Genomic DNA, 17,230 nt, shown 5'->3' with positions numbered 1-17,230 from the left:
CTTGTTTTTTGAATGACATTTATCTTTTGAATTTCAAACATTCCTGGCATAAATAAGGATTTTATGCTCTTCAAATGTGTTTTACAGTTCATCCCAGAGGCTATTCAAGGATCGTTTTGACTTGATAGAGCTCCTCGTTTAGGGATAAAAAAGGAAAATGTTTTAACAATGACCCTGCATGCATAGCCTGTTATTAGCTAGAGATGGTCTGCATTCACAGCCTTTGATCCCTTCCCTTCTAATGTCAAGGGAGTTATTCTGTGGATTTGAAGTTTGTGATGTGCATTGGTCTCTTCACTGTGCAGGCTTCGTGTAAATGTTCATGACCTTAGAAAAGGTTCAAAGGTGAGACTTGTGGCACAGCATGTTCCACCAGCCAGTGTTTTTCACTTTTAGTGCAGTTAGCTACCTGCTTGATCTTTTTCAGAAGTCATCGTAGAGCTTTAATCACCATCAGCAAATAATGGTAATCAAGGGTCTCAGAGTTTTTTCTACTGCTTCTGTGTGAGGTTCGTGTAGATTCTTATTTCCTATCTTGGTTTGAAAATAGTGACCATAGAGAAATGTGCCTGAAGAGTATACTTCACATTCAGTTAATAATATTGCGTTGAACTTCTCTGTCCATGTTAGTATTTTGTGTCATTACCTGCATTTCTCCAGATTGTAAACAAGGAGCAACTTCCCTTGCTTCGTAAAGGTTTTCCAGCTAGACAGTTTGCAAAGTGGGGACTTAGAAAAACAAATGGAAAAGAATATTAGCTGTTTCCTTGGGCTTGGGAACTATGAGGCAAAATTATTGGAGATTATTATTGAGCACATCTAATTTATTTTTAATAGCATTTAAATATAAAACTCAATTATAATTTCAAAGTTGCATACACTTTCTTGTTAGAATCTTCTTATATGTGCATCTTTAGTTTTACTAGGACTAACTATATAAGCTTATCTAAGCCTGAGATCTCATTCAAGTCTTGAGGACAGATATTCTCTGAAGGTAATAGAGCCTGTTCTCAAAATCAAAGACTGCTTCATCAAACTAGTCCTGTCTTCAAATGAGTGCCTGTAGAACTTTTAGCTGATGTCAGAAATCCCTCAAGGAAGTCTGTTGTCTTTGCCTTTTTTTTTTTAATTCTTACAATATATCACTCTAAAGGATCTTTCTTTTTAGTAAAATATTATTAGAAAAAAAACACTAAAATTACCAAAATACAGAAGAAAATGAAAGGAGCTATGAATGCTTTTCAAGCCTGTTCCTTTAGAGATGCTCATGTCCCAGATAACCGTTATAAAATCAATTGCTCCAAAGCTATCTCTGAAGACACTTGAGAATTCCAGGACAAGAAGCTTGAGAAAGATTGTTTCCATTTGCAGTGTTTTCTGATCAGATTGAAAAGACTCCAATGGACTTTACAGACAAATTGATTATTGCTGAATTCATTTATCTGGATGCATCTGTCGTCTTCAGTTTTAATGCTGGTATTCCTAGAGATAGTTCTTATATACCTCATGAACTGTGGGTGGAATTTCTCTGATAGAGATGATAACATTCATGGAAAGCAAAACCCTATTCAGCATCCAACAGCTGATGTCACAGTCATGGTGAATAAATTATTCTTTGTGAAAACTTCCCACCAGGAAGCTTAAGTCTCTAGCATAATGCAAAGTAATGTAACAATGGGGTAGAAAAGGCAAAGCAAAACTGTTTATTTAAAACTGATATGGTTTTAAAAACACTGAGTGAAAAATATGAAGTATTGAGAAGCTCCCACCATCACCATCTCAAACAGACATCAGAAAGAATAACATTAGTATTGTGAGTACCTTTGGGCCAAGTCCTTATGAAAGCATATACTGCATTTCTCTCCTCTGTGAAATAACAGCTGTGAACACCATGGCACCATAATTTTCAGTTTCTGAAGTGAGCGCCTTGTGCAGTTGATACTTCCCAAATGGACCTGGCGTTTCCGTGATTTATTAAACACGTGTTAAACATATGAGTAAGTCTAACATTGTTTGCTCAGTGGAAGACATTTATTATCTCTTTCAATAAAAAGAGGAAGAGATGAGAGCATGAATGCGCAACACTTAATGAAGTTTGCTTTTAATTTAAAATTTATTTGTAAGAGTGAGAAATGAGCTCTGATAATCTCTTGTCCAGTGACAGCTGCTGCCCAGAAGGTTGCCTTTCTCTGTACTTGAGAGTGAAAGCAAGCAGCTGCCTTTTAGTGCAGTTCCTGCTGAAGCTGCTTGTTTTCCCCTTTTTGGTTTGCTGCCCTTCCTCCTTTCCTCCATGTCACCTGTGCAGGGCCTGCAGTCACTCTGGAGTCTATAACCACAGGTTACAGGCCACTAGCTTCCAGATGCAGCGGAGTATTTCTGCCATAATGCAGGAAGTCATCCATTAAAATAATCATGAACAAGTTAGTATTTAAAGCGTGCATGTGTGTTTTAAACTGTGATTTTAATTTAACATTATTTGATTTAAGAATCAAATTAGATTTGTCCAAGAAAATAGCACATTATAACATTAGTCTTGCTATAAAAAGCAAGACATGCATACCCCATGTCACGGCTGGGGAATACCTTTGGAAGTGTTTTAAGTAAAAAGCTTGAGTTACAACCAAAACCAGGCCTTCCCAGAGCAGAATATGCTTCCATACATAGCTTCATTCCATCCAAAGTTAACCCACTTCTGCTTATCCCTATCCGTTTCGTTTCTTGCTTTCCTTCTGCAGTTTGACTTGTATAAGCCCCTACATCTTGATAACCTTTAATAGTGGACCTTTTCACCCATTTCATTATTACTGTATCCTACTGCAATCCAGCCTGGGTCCAGTGTGAGTCTTGTATGTGAGCATGGGTCTCTTGCTGTTGACTTGATGGGCTCCTTTATTTCTGTCTCTGGCGAAAAGAAGGGACAAGAAAGGCCCACGCTTTCCCTCTGACAGTCACTTAATGATGTTGTAGAATCAGATGACATTTTACAGTGCAAGTCATAAAAATATATTGAGTCTGCTACAGCTTAAACAAAAGGTGTGAGAACACATACGAAAGTACTGTGCTAGTTTAACTGCATATCCTGGAGATTAAAGGGCAGAAGGACTATGTCTGCACACACATTCAAGAGGTGGGTAATTGTATCTGGAAGAGGAATGTGTAGAGTTTAGCAGGTTTCCCGAAATGTTGTTAAAATGTAACTGTTTCCTCTTTCGTCCATGAGGCCTGTGAGGCACCTGACAACAATGTCCTGCCTGTGCCTTCCTTGGAATGTGCCGGTGCCATTAACCTTGTAATTACTTGTTTTAGCAGAGCAGTATATAGGGTGGCAGCATGTTTAACTGTGCTTAATAGTGAAAGCAAATAGTAATCTAAGCAAAGGTTTCAAATAGTCCAACTCCTGCTTTCTGCGAATTATCTTCTATGTCAAACTGTGGCTAGATATTAGTCCAGAGATTATCCATTAGCAATGTAAAGGATGCAAGGAGAAGGGTAGCAGTCCATACAGAAATTGTATTTTTGTGATTGTGTCATGAAGCTATGACATCATTATACTGATTTCTGACTCATTACTTACGACTGTCTCGCAAACTGAATAGTGGTTAATAGTGGAATGGTTGAATAAATCCAAAAGTACAAGCCTGGCTCACAAAAATGCAAATGTGGGTGCAATATGTATGTAAAGCACAGTTAGTTATGCTGGACTGAACTGAACACTTAGCATGGGTGCCTAGTGCTGGTGCCAGGGTAAGTCCTCTCGCACGTCCATAGTTTATGAATGTGACTCCGGTTTTCAAGATAAACTGTCTTTAAGGGAAAGATCAGTTAATGCAATCAAACATTGATCTTTCCAGTTTGACTTGTATAATAGTTGCTGTTATTTTAACTTCAGAGATTTAGATTTGGGTCCCAGTGGATCTGTAGCATTAGAGGCTATGGATTTAATTCTCAGATTATAGTCTTAACTTGTTTATTATTCTTGCTTCCCCAATTCCCTCTAGGGGATCATACACACTAAAGCCAAGTTATACATTATATCAGATGAAAAGATCAGGTTTATGTAATAAAATCATCAAATTTCTGTAAGAAAAAATGAGCAAGCAATTTATTCAACAGTGTGGGAGAAGTTGCAATTTATTTGGTTCTGCTAGCTTGGATATGTTCTTGAGCATCATCTTTCCGCATAACCTGGAGTATTTTAGTCTCTGATGTTGATAGCTGGTTGTGATTGGAAGCTGGAGGTGAGGAGACCATGGGCAGATTAGAATGAAATCCTAGAGGACTCTACTAGACTTTCCTTAAAATTTAATTTGCTGATCCAGAGACCTAAGCAAGAAGGTCTAAATATTTCAGCAGTTGTACACACATGGTTTCCCAGAGTTAATACTGAATTTTCTGTCACAGGACAGGGAATTTTCTTCCAGTATATACATCTGTAAGCCAGTCACATATGAAAACAATAACCACAGAATGAGAAAAAGTCAATAAGGAGATTTATGTACAGCTGCTATTAAACTGGAGGAAAACAGATGATCTGTTGGGGTCAGTTTCTCTGGGAAATCAATTTGAGCAGAGTTTTATTGTGCTCTCTGCTAGATCCTTCATGTTACTTGCTTGCACCTTTAATAGTCATGAGTGAGGAGGTTTTTACACTTGTGAATCTAAGCTCCCTGGATCATTGCATTCGTTAGCTTTTCAACATCCACATTCCCAGTTGCCACAAATGCTACCTAACAACACTGAGTGCTCAAAGTACATTTCCCCTTGTAGCTCTAGGGAGTTTTGAATGTTCATATTAACTGCTTAAACTAGTCATAAACCAGTTAGACTGTAGTACCATACAAATAGTAACCATCTGATGCATAAAAAAGTCTCTGTATGCATTTCATGTGACTATTGAGAATAAACATTTTTTCTTGCAGAAATGACTTAACTTCTCAGTATGTGCCCATATATGCCTGAAGTTAATTATATATAAAAATATATATATACAGTGGTGAAGTTGAGTTACATTGATCAGAACACTAATAAAAAATAAGTGTATGGAGATACTCTTTCTGAAAGTCACTGAAATTGTGTTTATTCAACTTTTTAGTGTAAAAAAACCTCTCTGCTTTTTACCTTAAAACATGTGTTGCCTGAATGTTTAATTAATCTAGCGTGTTGGTGCTTTAATAATGAAGAAGATTCAAGCAATTCCTATTTATATAAAAATAGCTATATATAAAATTATGCTATTTTTGCTAGATTGGACTTACAAAATTGTTTTGACAATCAGAGCTGCAGCCATTTAAAATATTTGTTCTAGTATTCTCTTGTTGCACACACTGATTGTCTTTTACTCGAAGAAAAAGTCCTGGAAGTGTGATGAGAAATAGACAATTCTAAACATGAAGTGCTTCTGTTCCTTTCTGTAGCATGCTTTTGACTTTAATTTAATCCTGCTGTACTTATTTAATGGTCTTCAGGAAGTAGGAAGCTCTCAAGCTCTCTCTTCCCCATTCAAAGGACTAAAGGACTATATGTGCTACTGCTTATGGTGATGTCTTCATTGCTTAAGAATTTATAATGTTAAACTTCCTTTGATTTCTGCTCCTTTATTTTCTGGACTTTCAGATTCTGCAAAGGAAGCAGTAGAATACAGTAAATCAATCCTTCTGGTGAGAAGGAAGGATTAATTGTTACAAAATGGAGCAATTCATAGGAAATGTAGGCTACTTTGAGCCAGAAATAGTTGTTCTGACATTTGATGACTCAGTTGGAGCTAGCCCTTTTCTGCTCTAGAGGACATATTCAAGAACACTCAAAAAAATAAAATGTAGGAAAATAAATATATATCCACAGGCAGAGTTTATATTTTTGACTTACTGAACTATATACTAGGGGTGTGTACAAAAAAGATTAATTCCTCAGTTAAATGTCAAGATAATCCTAAACAACCTGAAAACCTGAAATGAAGACTCAGATCACAAAGGCATTTCTATAGTCGTGTAACTCTCCTTGGGTAGGACAACATATAGATTACCTTAACTTCTACCGTATCTCCAATGACCAACTCCACTGATCGAAGTAGACAGATGATAGACTTAACAGCATTCTGAACACGTTAGTTTTAAGGACCTTTCATACCTATCTATCTGGCAGATGCAGTAGAAAAATGAAAATGTGTGTATCAATATTTAAAAGTGTCCAGTTTTTTGAAGACCAGGAGAGAAAACTTATGCCACATGCTGTGCTGGAAAATTTTTGTCTTTACCTCTTCTTGATCTAGCCGGAGACTTATTAGCTCATGTTCTTCTGTTGAGCTCGTGTTAACCGAGGAGTCATTCTAGACACAGCAAAAGCAATGTAGGATATATAGAAAAAGAGGTTTTATCTCTAAGTTGTGGTGGGTGACAGACGAGCAGAATAGCCGCGTCACTTCTGTCTTCTTGCTTTTACTGGAGTCTGGTTTGGGAAGGTCAGGCTTAGTGCTTCAGCTGTCTCAGAGCAGTGAGGGGGCCGCAAGCCTGCTTACTGGGCACACTCGGTTCAAGATTTATCCCTTTTCCCTCATACTGCCCTTCTTGTAGAAGGATTATCCTGGCACTGAGCTCATCCTGGGAGCAACACAGTTCAGTTCTGTCGGTGTGTGGAAGAGCCCTGGGCCTGATATAGATGTTTGCTTCATAGATGAAACAATGCTAGAGGAGGAACAACTTGGAGAGACTTTCCAGAGGGACATCCAGGCTCTGTTTTGTGCATCAATAATGGAGAGTGATCAAAGTCAGCTGTTGTTTCTAATATCCAAAATGGATGCACAGAGACGATGGGAGCAGCAGGAAAATTTTGAAATCTCTACCACAGTATTGGGTGTTTATTTGTAACATCATATATGCTTCAAAATTAAAATGTTCAGATGATAGACAAGGTGATAAAAGATGGTTGAACAAAATGGGAAAAATATAGTGTATATGAAGGTTCAAAGAGTTAGATCTCTTTGATTTATATATCGTCCACTCTGAATATGGATAGTGTGGTTTATCCTCTAGAAATAAATAATCTACTTGTGAAACATATGAAAAAAATGTTTATATACTCAAGGTTAACACTTTAAAACTAGGTAATTTCAGTCACCTTTATAGTCAGGTAAGCTGGTGGTTTAAACACTTTTGGGATATATACTTTCATGGAGTGAAAGATTCAGAAGCTGGCAGAGTCATCTGGTAGAGCTCAAATCTGCTCTTTGCATGGAATTAAAGGGTTTTTTTTTTTTTTTTTTTTTTTTCCCCAATGAGTATCAAACTCCCTTCCACTTGGTCAAGGAATGAGATGTTGTCTTTTTCAAGCACTATGTATGTACAATTTCTAAGCAGCTTTAGCCAACCCGGGGCTTCGAAGAGCTGTATGAATGTTTTATAATGTTATTGATAACTGCAATGCAGGCACTTTTCTAATAAACTGCTGTGAGATTTGTTACTGCTAGCTTCTCTAGAGATTTGTGTAAATGAGTTTAGAATAATTACTACTGTGTTAGAAAAAAGTTTTTTTAAAGCACATCTGTATTGAAGGATATAAGATTTTTTCAGCCTACACAGGGAATGTGTTATAGTACAAATTACCATAATTTATTAGGGGGAAAAAACATTTCTGTTAATCATATATTAATTATTCATAAAATCTGTATTAATGTTACCTTAATGGGAAGTGTTACCAGCTGGAGGACTGGGCTTGGCACTCTATTCAAATCCAAAAATGATAAATGGTCTAACTTAAAAAGAAGGCAAAAATGACTTCCAAGAGCATAGAAGCAGCGAGCCGCATAACATAAAGCGGGAGCAGTCCAGCTCGCTACCTGCTTCATTTTTTGGCTCCAGCACTGGTTTGTGCCTAAGATTTAGTGGAAATACAGAAGAAGGTTCATTATGCATCAGTCCTGTATCCCTTGTCCTAATGCTTTTCAGGAAGCACAGATCTGCTGAGTCTGAATAAAATCAAGGGACTCTTTCCCATACCACTTAAAAAAATAAAACTCTGAAACTCTATGAAACTCTAAAATCTGATTTCAGTTATGTAACTTCAGGATAAATTATTCCATTTGGAGGGAAAAAAAAGAGGATTTTTTTCTTTTATGTTTTTCCTTCTCAGTGTTTTAGGAAAGGTATTTCAAGCTGGGTGGCATGTAAAAATGTTTTTCAGAGTATTTGTAGTTCTTTCTGCCCGGAGCAGATATGTGAGTGTGTATATACATATGTGCTTGTGTGGGTGTGTGCAGCTTTCTTTGGTCAAATAAAGGTGGATGTCAACATTTAGTTATGAGTCAAGATTAGAAAGTATACTTTGATGAAGCTTAGCAAAATCGAATATAGCATTTTTATTCCAAAAATGTTTAAATTAGGATTAATTTTTTTCTGGCTTTTGAAAGGTCTCTTATAGCAATGAAAGCTGAAATACAAAGAACGCTGGTTAGTTCATGCAAATATATAATGCTTGAAAAGTGCAATTAGTTTTATATGAACAGTAAAAATTTCATAAGATTCAGCTGAAATAAAGTTGTTTAGATCAGCTAGTGCCTTTTTATTAGGATAACACAATGTGAACTTATAAACACGTTTGTTTTACACAGTAAGATAAAAGGCAGTTTATTAGTAAAAGATTTTTTCAAAATGACAGTTATGACCTCTGATGTGTGATCTGTAAGTTATCTTCTGATGAAACTTGGCCAAAACCATGAGAGAGAGGCATTTGAAGTGGGAAGCCAACGCAAAAGAAGGAAGTGGGGTTTTTTTTGTGTGTGTTTTTTTGTGTGTATCTTCTATGATTTCAGGAAATCTAGGCCTGGTTTTAGAACAATGTGCAGAACTGGGTGGTCTAAAGACAAAATGGTCTTAAAGAATCTTAGGTAATGATTTTTTTTTTCTTGAAACACTTTTGATGCTTCCAATTTTCAGGTCATGGGTGAGTTTGTGGTATACTCTTGATTGTCATGCCTAACTGTGATTAACATAGATCAGAAATGAGATTGTTTTGCAGTTTAGATTTTAGATATTTTTTAAACTGAGATTTCATTTTCGAATAAATGTGGTAAAAGAATAGCGTATATGGGAGAAATTTGTACCTGGGGAGCTTACCAAATAGTGCTGTAAAAGAGGCTTTATTGATTGTTACTAGCTGTGGATACCAGGAACTCCTTGCACGTATTGCATTCCAGCACTGTTTAACACTTGCTCATGAAAATGTTAGCAGCGTTCTGCAGGGTCTGGTAATAATAATACTTCGGCATTATAACAAAAAGGTAGTACTGTTGTTTTGTTCTCTTTTTAATATATCAAGTGTTTTTCATTGCTTACCCTGTAGTAGCAGATTGAAACCATCTGCCTTCTTGCCACTAGTCTGTCCGTCTAACAGAAAATCTCGGTTCATTTTCTTTTTGGTCCAGCATGCTTTAAGGCATGTGTACCAGGACTGTAATCCAGCTGCTGAATGTTGACACAAATGCTCATGAGCATTTTAAATTGGAAACAATGCTCTTTGGCAAGGATTAGAACAGAGATAAACTCAATTTGTTTTTCTCTCTTCCTTTTTCTCTCCGTTACAGCTCCATCCCCTATCACAGTAATTAGGAAAGACCGGACATCCAGGAGCAGCGTGTCTCTGTCTTGGCAAGAACCTGAACATCCAAATGGGATCATCTTGGACTACGAGGTCAAATACTATGAAAAGGTGGGAAGAAAGACTGAAGGGGGAGGGTGGTTCAGTGCTGATCATTTTGTAATGAATGATATCTTTCCTGTGTTGTGGATTCAGAAACAACTCCATTCGCTTGCTTTCCTCCTCAGTGGTGCTAAGTGTTGAAGCTGTTCAATTTTGGGTAAGGAAGATATCCTGAAAGTATGAAGTGGAATTGTTAAGCAGTGTTGCCTACTAAATTCATCACAAAATGTTTCCGAACAAATATAGAAGCAATACAGAGAAGATATAACCCATATTTTTTTTCCCTTTTCGATTACAGTATATTTACTCAGTTCTATTATGCTGTCAATGTTTATACATTACATTGTCAGCATTCATATATTCATGTGCTTCCCTGTGGCACAAACGTATTTTGCACAAAGATGGTTTTGAAAAGACAGGCTATCCTTTTAGTGAATGATTCATACTGTGAAGGTTCCCAGTTTTCATGAATAACTGAATTCTTGATAGTGTGTCTAAATAACTGCAAACCAAGAAAAATCTGCAATTGAATAAGTTCCGTTTTATTCTGAAATTCTCTTGTGCTTCCAACAGTTTCTTACTGCTTCATATACTGGATCTGTATGTAGTAAAAATAATTAAATCTCATAACAAAATGGGCTTTTTGTAAGCTTTACTAACAGACATGAAAAGACCAAAAGTTGTTGTGAAGATTCTAAAGAATGACAGACCATTTTTAGAGAGTTTTCGATAGAATATGTTGCTGACAAAGTAGACAAAACTTGGAAATAAATAAAGGCATAAATAATGGCTTAGCATTTACCGATATGGTTAATGCATAGAAGTCAGCTTTATACTTCATGTGTACCAGGGAATACTTGAAACTGGTATCCACGACTATTCAGTTGGCCTTTAAAAAATCTTCCTCATGGAACTTGTCACTGGAATAGTGGGATATCAATAGTCCTACTTGATCTTCAGCCAAAGAGGGGCACTCTGAGGGCCATATTCTGAAAAAATTTCTCACAGATTAATAGACCATCTGATGTGGGTGATTTTTGATGAGCACTTGAACTTTGAAAGACCTTGGTAAAAATCTAAACGTACTCAGTATTACTGATAAACGGGAAGAAGGAAAGCTTCCTATATCATATTGCTTCAGCCTCACTTTAGAAAGCAATAGCTTATAGATGCCTTTTCTGTTGCCAGTTCACTTCATGTTTTTTCTGTTAATATCAATGAGGATAGGATCCAGTCCAGATCCTGGACTTGAGGATGTGTAAAGAAACAGCAGCTTATAAGACAGTCTTTATAAATTCTCGGCAGTAAAAGCACACAGTAATTATTTTGGTTTCACTATTCTGCATTTTCGACATGTCCGTGTTCTTTTTTTAAAAGGAAAAAAAAGGGTACTACCTTTCAGTAGAAAGTATTTTGTATTAAAAGAGCTGTTTGCATTACAAAGAGACATTTGAGACCTACTTGGCCGCTCTTACTGCTGTTGACAGTAACTTTGTTTCTGGAGAGCTGCAGCAGCCTCTTCTCCGCCTCAAGGCCAATCTTTGCCATTGGAAGGCCTTTCCTGAGGCAGTTCTGTGAGGGTGCAGTGGACTTCAGGATATAATACTCAACAGCGTTGCTTATTTTGGTGTCAGATTAGTCTGAGGATTGTCACTCCCAATGTAGAGAATTTTTCTCTTTGTGAGGATTTCATTCACTTTGAGTAAATAAGTGATTTTGTGTATTTGTTTGAGGTTTTTTGTTTTGTTTTTCCCAGTGGTTCTGGGCTCATGGTTCTAAAGGATGTTGAGTTGACTCCTTTCATTAATAAATTTGTCGGTTTCGGGTAGTATTGTACGCACGGACCGAGCATGTGGCTGCTATTCCCACTGTGTCTATCCTGTCTTAGGAAGCAGTCAGTCTTAGGGAGCAACTGGTTGATATAAGACAGCTTCATCAGACAGCCAGTCTTATGAGGCTGATCTTGCACATGTGTTTCTTCCCTTTGAAGTCTCTGATCAAGAGCTCGTATGCACCAGACAGCTTTCTTAAACCAAAGAACCAATTGCTTAACAATAACAGCTAGACCATTTAGAGCAAAGGGGTTTTTAAAAAAACAGCCTTCTGACACCAGTGTTTTAATGTGTGGTCTGCAGCCCCTTGGGGAGTCAGAAGCCTGTTCCGCAGGGTTTATGAAAGGTAACGAAGAAAAGCAAATCCGTTGTCAGGAGGCTTTAATCCACCGCACTTTTTAGGTCTGCAAATTGAAAAAGGTTGAAAAGATCCTGTAGATTAGTAAATGTGCACATGTTAAACTTACCTAAAGCCAGGCCAGCCTGTACTGGATTATTACTCTTCATTCATTCTTCAGAGAGCTTAGAAAGATGCTACTTGTGATGTGAGATCTATAGGCAGCCCCTTCTCACACATCCCTTTTCAAAAGTGATTGTTCTTTGTAAAGTGCTCCAGTCTTACTGATTTTCTGCTTCAGAAATCACCCCAGTCCTGCCCATCTTGAAAACAATGCTGTTAAGTGGCAGGTGCTAGGAAATAAAGCTTTCCCAGTTAGCAATCTGGGTATTTCTCCTGACAAGTCAAATATGCTTGTTGGCAGGTGATTCATGTTGAGCCATTGTTTTCCTTCCTGCTTGTTTTTGCTGCCAGTACCTTTCCTAATTATTCAGGAAATAATATATACACTGTTAATAGATTGTTACAGGTCCCTCCAGTTCTGTCATGCACCTTGTCCATGCAAATTTTTACCTGAAATTGTTAGTTTTCTAAGAGTAATTGATATTTGTGGACAATTAAATGTTACTGACATTAATATTAAGATAATTTTGGAAGAAAAATAGGACTTCCTATATCTAAATGCTAATGTAATGTAGTTTATCTTGTGCATTATTGGCATAAAGTTTGTGAAAAAGTATTTATATTCTGCAAGTTTAGCGTATTCAGTTTTTATCAGCAATGATTTTCACTTGTTAAGCCAAGAAAAATAAGGCTTTTATGATCTTTCTTAGTAAGTTAGGAGCTGCTGTTGTGGGAAAGTATTTTAACTTTTTGAAATTAACGTACTGGATTTTAATGCATAACACTATGAAATGACAGTGACAGTCTTTGAGATTCATTGTTTGGAATAGAGTTGTATTTTCCACAAAACCAAAGCCTATTTGTAAGTCTATTCAACCAGGTACCAAGTATTCAGAATATTTAAAAGAAATCAAGTCCTGTTTCAAATATAAAGCCAAGTATTAAGAAGATAGGTGTTTATGATAAAACATAACTTTGCTAAAGTGTACAAGCTGCAGCTGACATGTTGAATGTTCTTCCTCATATACTATAAATACATACCGTAGTTGTCTGAAAAAGGGCATACCATTCGCTCACTACTACCACCATATATTAAATATATCCAAAATATCTATTGTAGAACAGAGATATGAGATACAGTAGTAGGATTTTCTTCCCATTAGGGTTTGTGTCTAGAAAACTATAGATAAATATTCAAGAAGAATACCCTTGACACATCCAAGTTAAATTCATCATCAAGTTGAGTGATGATTAAAGTTCTGCTTGGCAAAGACTGCCTCTCCTTTTTGTATATTCCTTTTGCTTATGGCTGCTATAGTGCTGTATCTCAGAAGTTTTACTTCATCCTCAGGAAAGATAAACTTGAGCTTTTATGTGGTGTTTCATTGATTTGGTTACTACTAACATAAAAAATGACTTACAAAATCTGTGCCTAAAAACCTTACCATAAACTGAGATACCATGACATCCTCCATACTATTATTTTAAACATTTATTTTTCAAGTTCCATTGAGGATTATTAACAGACATGGCCATGATCATATATTCCCTTGCAGGTATGTATCTGAACAAGAAGGAAATGTTTGCATTTCGTAAAAGCAGCCTGGAGTGAGATCAAAATGAATGTCCAGCCATAGCATACACAAAAGATTTTATATTTTAAAGAAAAGATTATTATGTCTTTGAAATTGAAATGATTGCCTATATTCAACTGAATGATGAGGTAGTAAAAGCAAAGCCTGCTAATTAAAATACTTTGCCTTTGTTAGTGTAAAAGAGACTTTGTTAGTGCAAAAGACAAAGCTGTTTGCTCCTGAGAATGCCTTTCTGTAAGTTTTTTGCCTCCAAATGTACAACTTTTTCAGAGAAAGGTCAGAAAACCATGTAAAAAAATCTAATGCTGATTTCTTTTTCATCCATAGTGTGCACAAAATGGACCATGATACAGGGTTTTATATATAGGCTTTATGTTCTCTGAAGAATATTTCTATTTCATCCTGTTTAAGGTTTTGATTCAGGATGGTAACTTTTAGGTACGACGTAGCATTTTTTTTCACTGTGTTTACTAATGTGCATAATGCTAAATAATGTGTTCAGACTGATAATTTCTCTGTCTATGATGTAAGTATCTCTGGCTCTGTCCGTGTTAGAGATTGCCAAGAATAGTGTAATCAGATTCTTTAGCATGGAAGTGAATAGCTTCCGGTGTTAGCTGAGCAACTTAGACTAAACCTAAGATTTGTACTTTAGGCAGTACTGCAGAACAAACATAGTAAAATAGTGCTAGTCACTGAACTGTTCATAAGGAGGATGATCTGGCTTAGAAAATCAGAATATGCTGAATATTTTCCAACCTCAGTACGTCTGCCTTAGCACAGAGTATTTTCTTGTCAAAGTTAGAAGTTCAGCACCTTGCAAGCAAATACCATACCATAAAACATAGTGGAAATCACGTGAGACTGTTTGCTTACAACATACATTAGTTTAACTCTGATTTTGCCTTCAACTAGGCAAAACTCAGAGAGTTTAGTGTATTTGAGACTGTTCAAAGCAACAGGGCAACATATGGAATCTCCCAAACTTGGAAAAAAAAAAAAAAAGTCATCCTTGTGAACCTAACTGAGTTTTGGAGTTTCCCACATGTGTGGCTGCTCTCCAAGATATTCTCCAAGGCAGCTCCAGCTGCCATTTTTAGGAGGCCAAAACACTCTTTTGGTTCAGGATGGCTTTAGTTATATAAGCAATACCCCTGGCCCCAAATGCATGTTTAAATTTTTAGACTATGTGATTACAGTGGGCCTGAGACATATTTTTATCAGAATTAGGTTTTTGCGCAGTGTGGAAGTGTATTCAAACTTACTCAATTAGAAAGTGTTCTATTTTTCATTTCATGCAAAAATTCATTATGTCAGGAATGTGTTTTTATTAAGCAAAGTGTAACTGTGAGCCATATCATCTGTATCAGCCATACATTGTGCTCTTCAACGAAAAGCAGTAAGAAGTAATCGTATGTGTCCTCCCGACTACTAAAGCTAAGCCTTGCTCAGGAGCACGTCGAGTGGGGTTTTGCCCAAATGAGGGTTGACGCATCAAGCTTGTAGTTTTTATGGCATAATAGTAAACCAGTTATATTAGCTTGTTCGCAGAACTAGGGTAAGGAGTTTGAGTAGAATTCTGTTCTGACTGTTATAAAGGGTAAACGCTGCCTTATAAAACAGAAGGCAGTAAAAAACGAGTCCTGCAATAGCCCTTCAAGGCCCTAAAAGCTCTAAATTGGCTTATTACCACTTCCAATTTGGTGCAGTAGGCAGAACTGTTTTATGGTTTTCAAATGATGCCTTAATCTTTATTTTCTTGTCATACTGCAGGCTGTGGACAAATACAGTACAAAGCCATTTAATGAAATGTCATATATTAGCACTAGTGTTTGATTTACAGCACAAGGCTATAGAAGCTCTAATGATTTAAATTCCTTGTTAATCAACAGATTTTTAGTAGATTGAAAGTGAATGGCTGCACAAGCTTTTGTTAGGCTATAAATACTCAAAATATGGCAGTAATCTCCAGGTGTTTGTAATAATTTTATGCCATCTATTGCTTCTGTTCTAGGATGTGGTTTTAATCTGATAATTTCTCTTCCCAAAAGCAGGAACAAGAGACAAGCTATACTATTCTAAGAGCAAAAGGCACCAACGTTACTATCAATGGCCTCAAACCTGATACCACCTATGTGTTCCAAATTCGAGCCCGAACCGCAGCTGGATATGGGACAAACAGCCGCAAGTTTGAATTTGAAACCAGTCCAGATTGTACGTATTTGTTTAAAATGTCTTGAATTGAGATCCCATCCTATTTCTGACTGATCTGAATGGCTGTTTTCATTCCTTTTTTAGTTTAGTAAATGTGACTCATAACTATTTATGATGTGGTAATATTTCTATATAACTTTATGTTTTGTAATAAAAATGGAAACATGTTGTAAAAAAATATCACAGGTGGTATTTTCTTTCTGCTTTTCCCTACTGTTGCCTAATGCCGGGATCAGTACTTCACTAGGCCGCAGCTCCTACTGAGACAAGAAGCTTAATACAATAATAGGTGCTTAGCTTTATATTGCTGCAGTATGAACTGCATGCTTCAAGAGAAAGTATATCTTGTCTGTCCATTAGTCACATGGATCAGTGAGGAATTTTCCCTAGCGAGGAACATAGCCACTTTCTCCTATGCAACCTTTGCATGAAACTAATGTGCACAGGCCAGGAAGGACGGTCATTCAGTTAAGTAGCTAGTCAGAAATTTGGTCAGTCTGGCTTTTTTCATCTCTGGCACTAAATTGCTGCATATCCTTGGACAAGTTATTTTCTGGCCTGGCATTCTTTTTTTTTTTTGTCTTTTCTGTAATGCTGTAGTAATATTTACTATCTGTTAACCTTATCAGTATTCTTTTCAAGTTCTGTCTTTACATTAGAAAGACTCTTAGATATTACTTTCTCTTCACTAAATACTACACAGTAAATCAGACTTTTTCTTTACTAGAAGCTGAAAGCGACTTAATGCATCAGAAAGTCTCTGTTTAGGTAATCAGTTATCAATGCAGAGTGATGCACTTAGTCCAAATTTCATACGATTAGCAAGAGACTGTTTACTCCTTAGAAGTAGGACTTTTGCAGAAGACTCTTATCCACTGTCCAGAGTTGTAAACCAACTCAAGATTATAATTGTTCAAAGGCTTAAACAGTCTTAAGGCTTCATCATGTACTCATAATAAGGCTTAAGAACCCATGGCAAAAGAAATGTGATTAGAAGCAACAAATTCTGATGAAGAAGAGTAGCATAAGCCAAATAATTTGGGACTTGACATCCTGGTATTTTTTTTGAGTTTTGTTGCGTGTTTCATCCCCACTTTTCCTTACCCAACTTCAGTTCTTACTCTGGAAAGCAAATGGATTGTAATTAATTATGATGGATGACACTGGATCTCAAAATAGGATGAGGAGAAAAAGGGAAATAAAATCAGTTGTAGGGATGTTGTGAGGGTAAAAAAAAAAATTAAAAACTTAAAAGTTAAGAAGCATCTGACCAAAAATTTGGGAGGTGACAGGAGGCAGTGATGCATGTATCTCAGTAAGAGGGGTTCAGATTGTACAGATAGGTCCCAAAATATGTAATGAGATTACGATTGCTAAACTATCGTAACTGCACCAATGCAGTTGTAGTTTTTTAATCTACCAAATATTAGCCAGGACTC

General features: G+C 36.6%; 1 protein-coding gene across 1 annotated transcript in view; it reads left to right on the top strand.

The window, feature by feature from the left end:
* Window positions 1-8,930: 8,930 nt before the first annotated feature.
* LOC148590655 (ephrin type-A receptor 3-like) overlaps window positions 8,931-17,230 on the top strand; it is a 46,233-nt gene continuing 37,933 nt past the window's right edge. Inside the window, exons 1-3 of the mRNA XM_088538789.1 lie at window positions 8,931-8,934; window positions 9,575-9,699; window positions 15,632-15,791. Of these exons, the coding sequence (XP_088394915.1) occupies window positions 8,931-8,934; window positions 9,575-9,699; window positions 15,632-15,791 (289 nt within the window). The remainder of the gene's footprint in view (window positions 8,935-9,574; window positions 9,700-15,631; window positions 15,792-17,230) is intronic.

The sequence above is a fragment of the Tinamus guttatus genome, unplaced genomic scaffold (genome assembly GCF_059628265.1).
Source record: "Tinamus guttatus ecotype Peru unplaced genomic scaffold, ASM5962826v1 Tinamus_guttatus_pri_ptg001173l, whole genome shotgun sequence".
Classification (NCBI taxonomy): Eukaryota; Metazoa; Chordata; class Aves; order Tinamiformes; family Tinamidae; genus Tinamus; species Tinamus guttatus.
The sequence above is the reverse complement of the archived record's forward strand: the minus strand, read 5'-3'. Positions and strand labels throughout refer to the sequence as shown.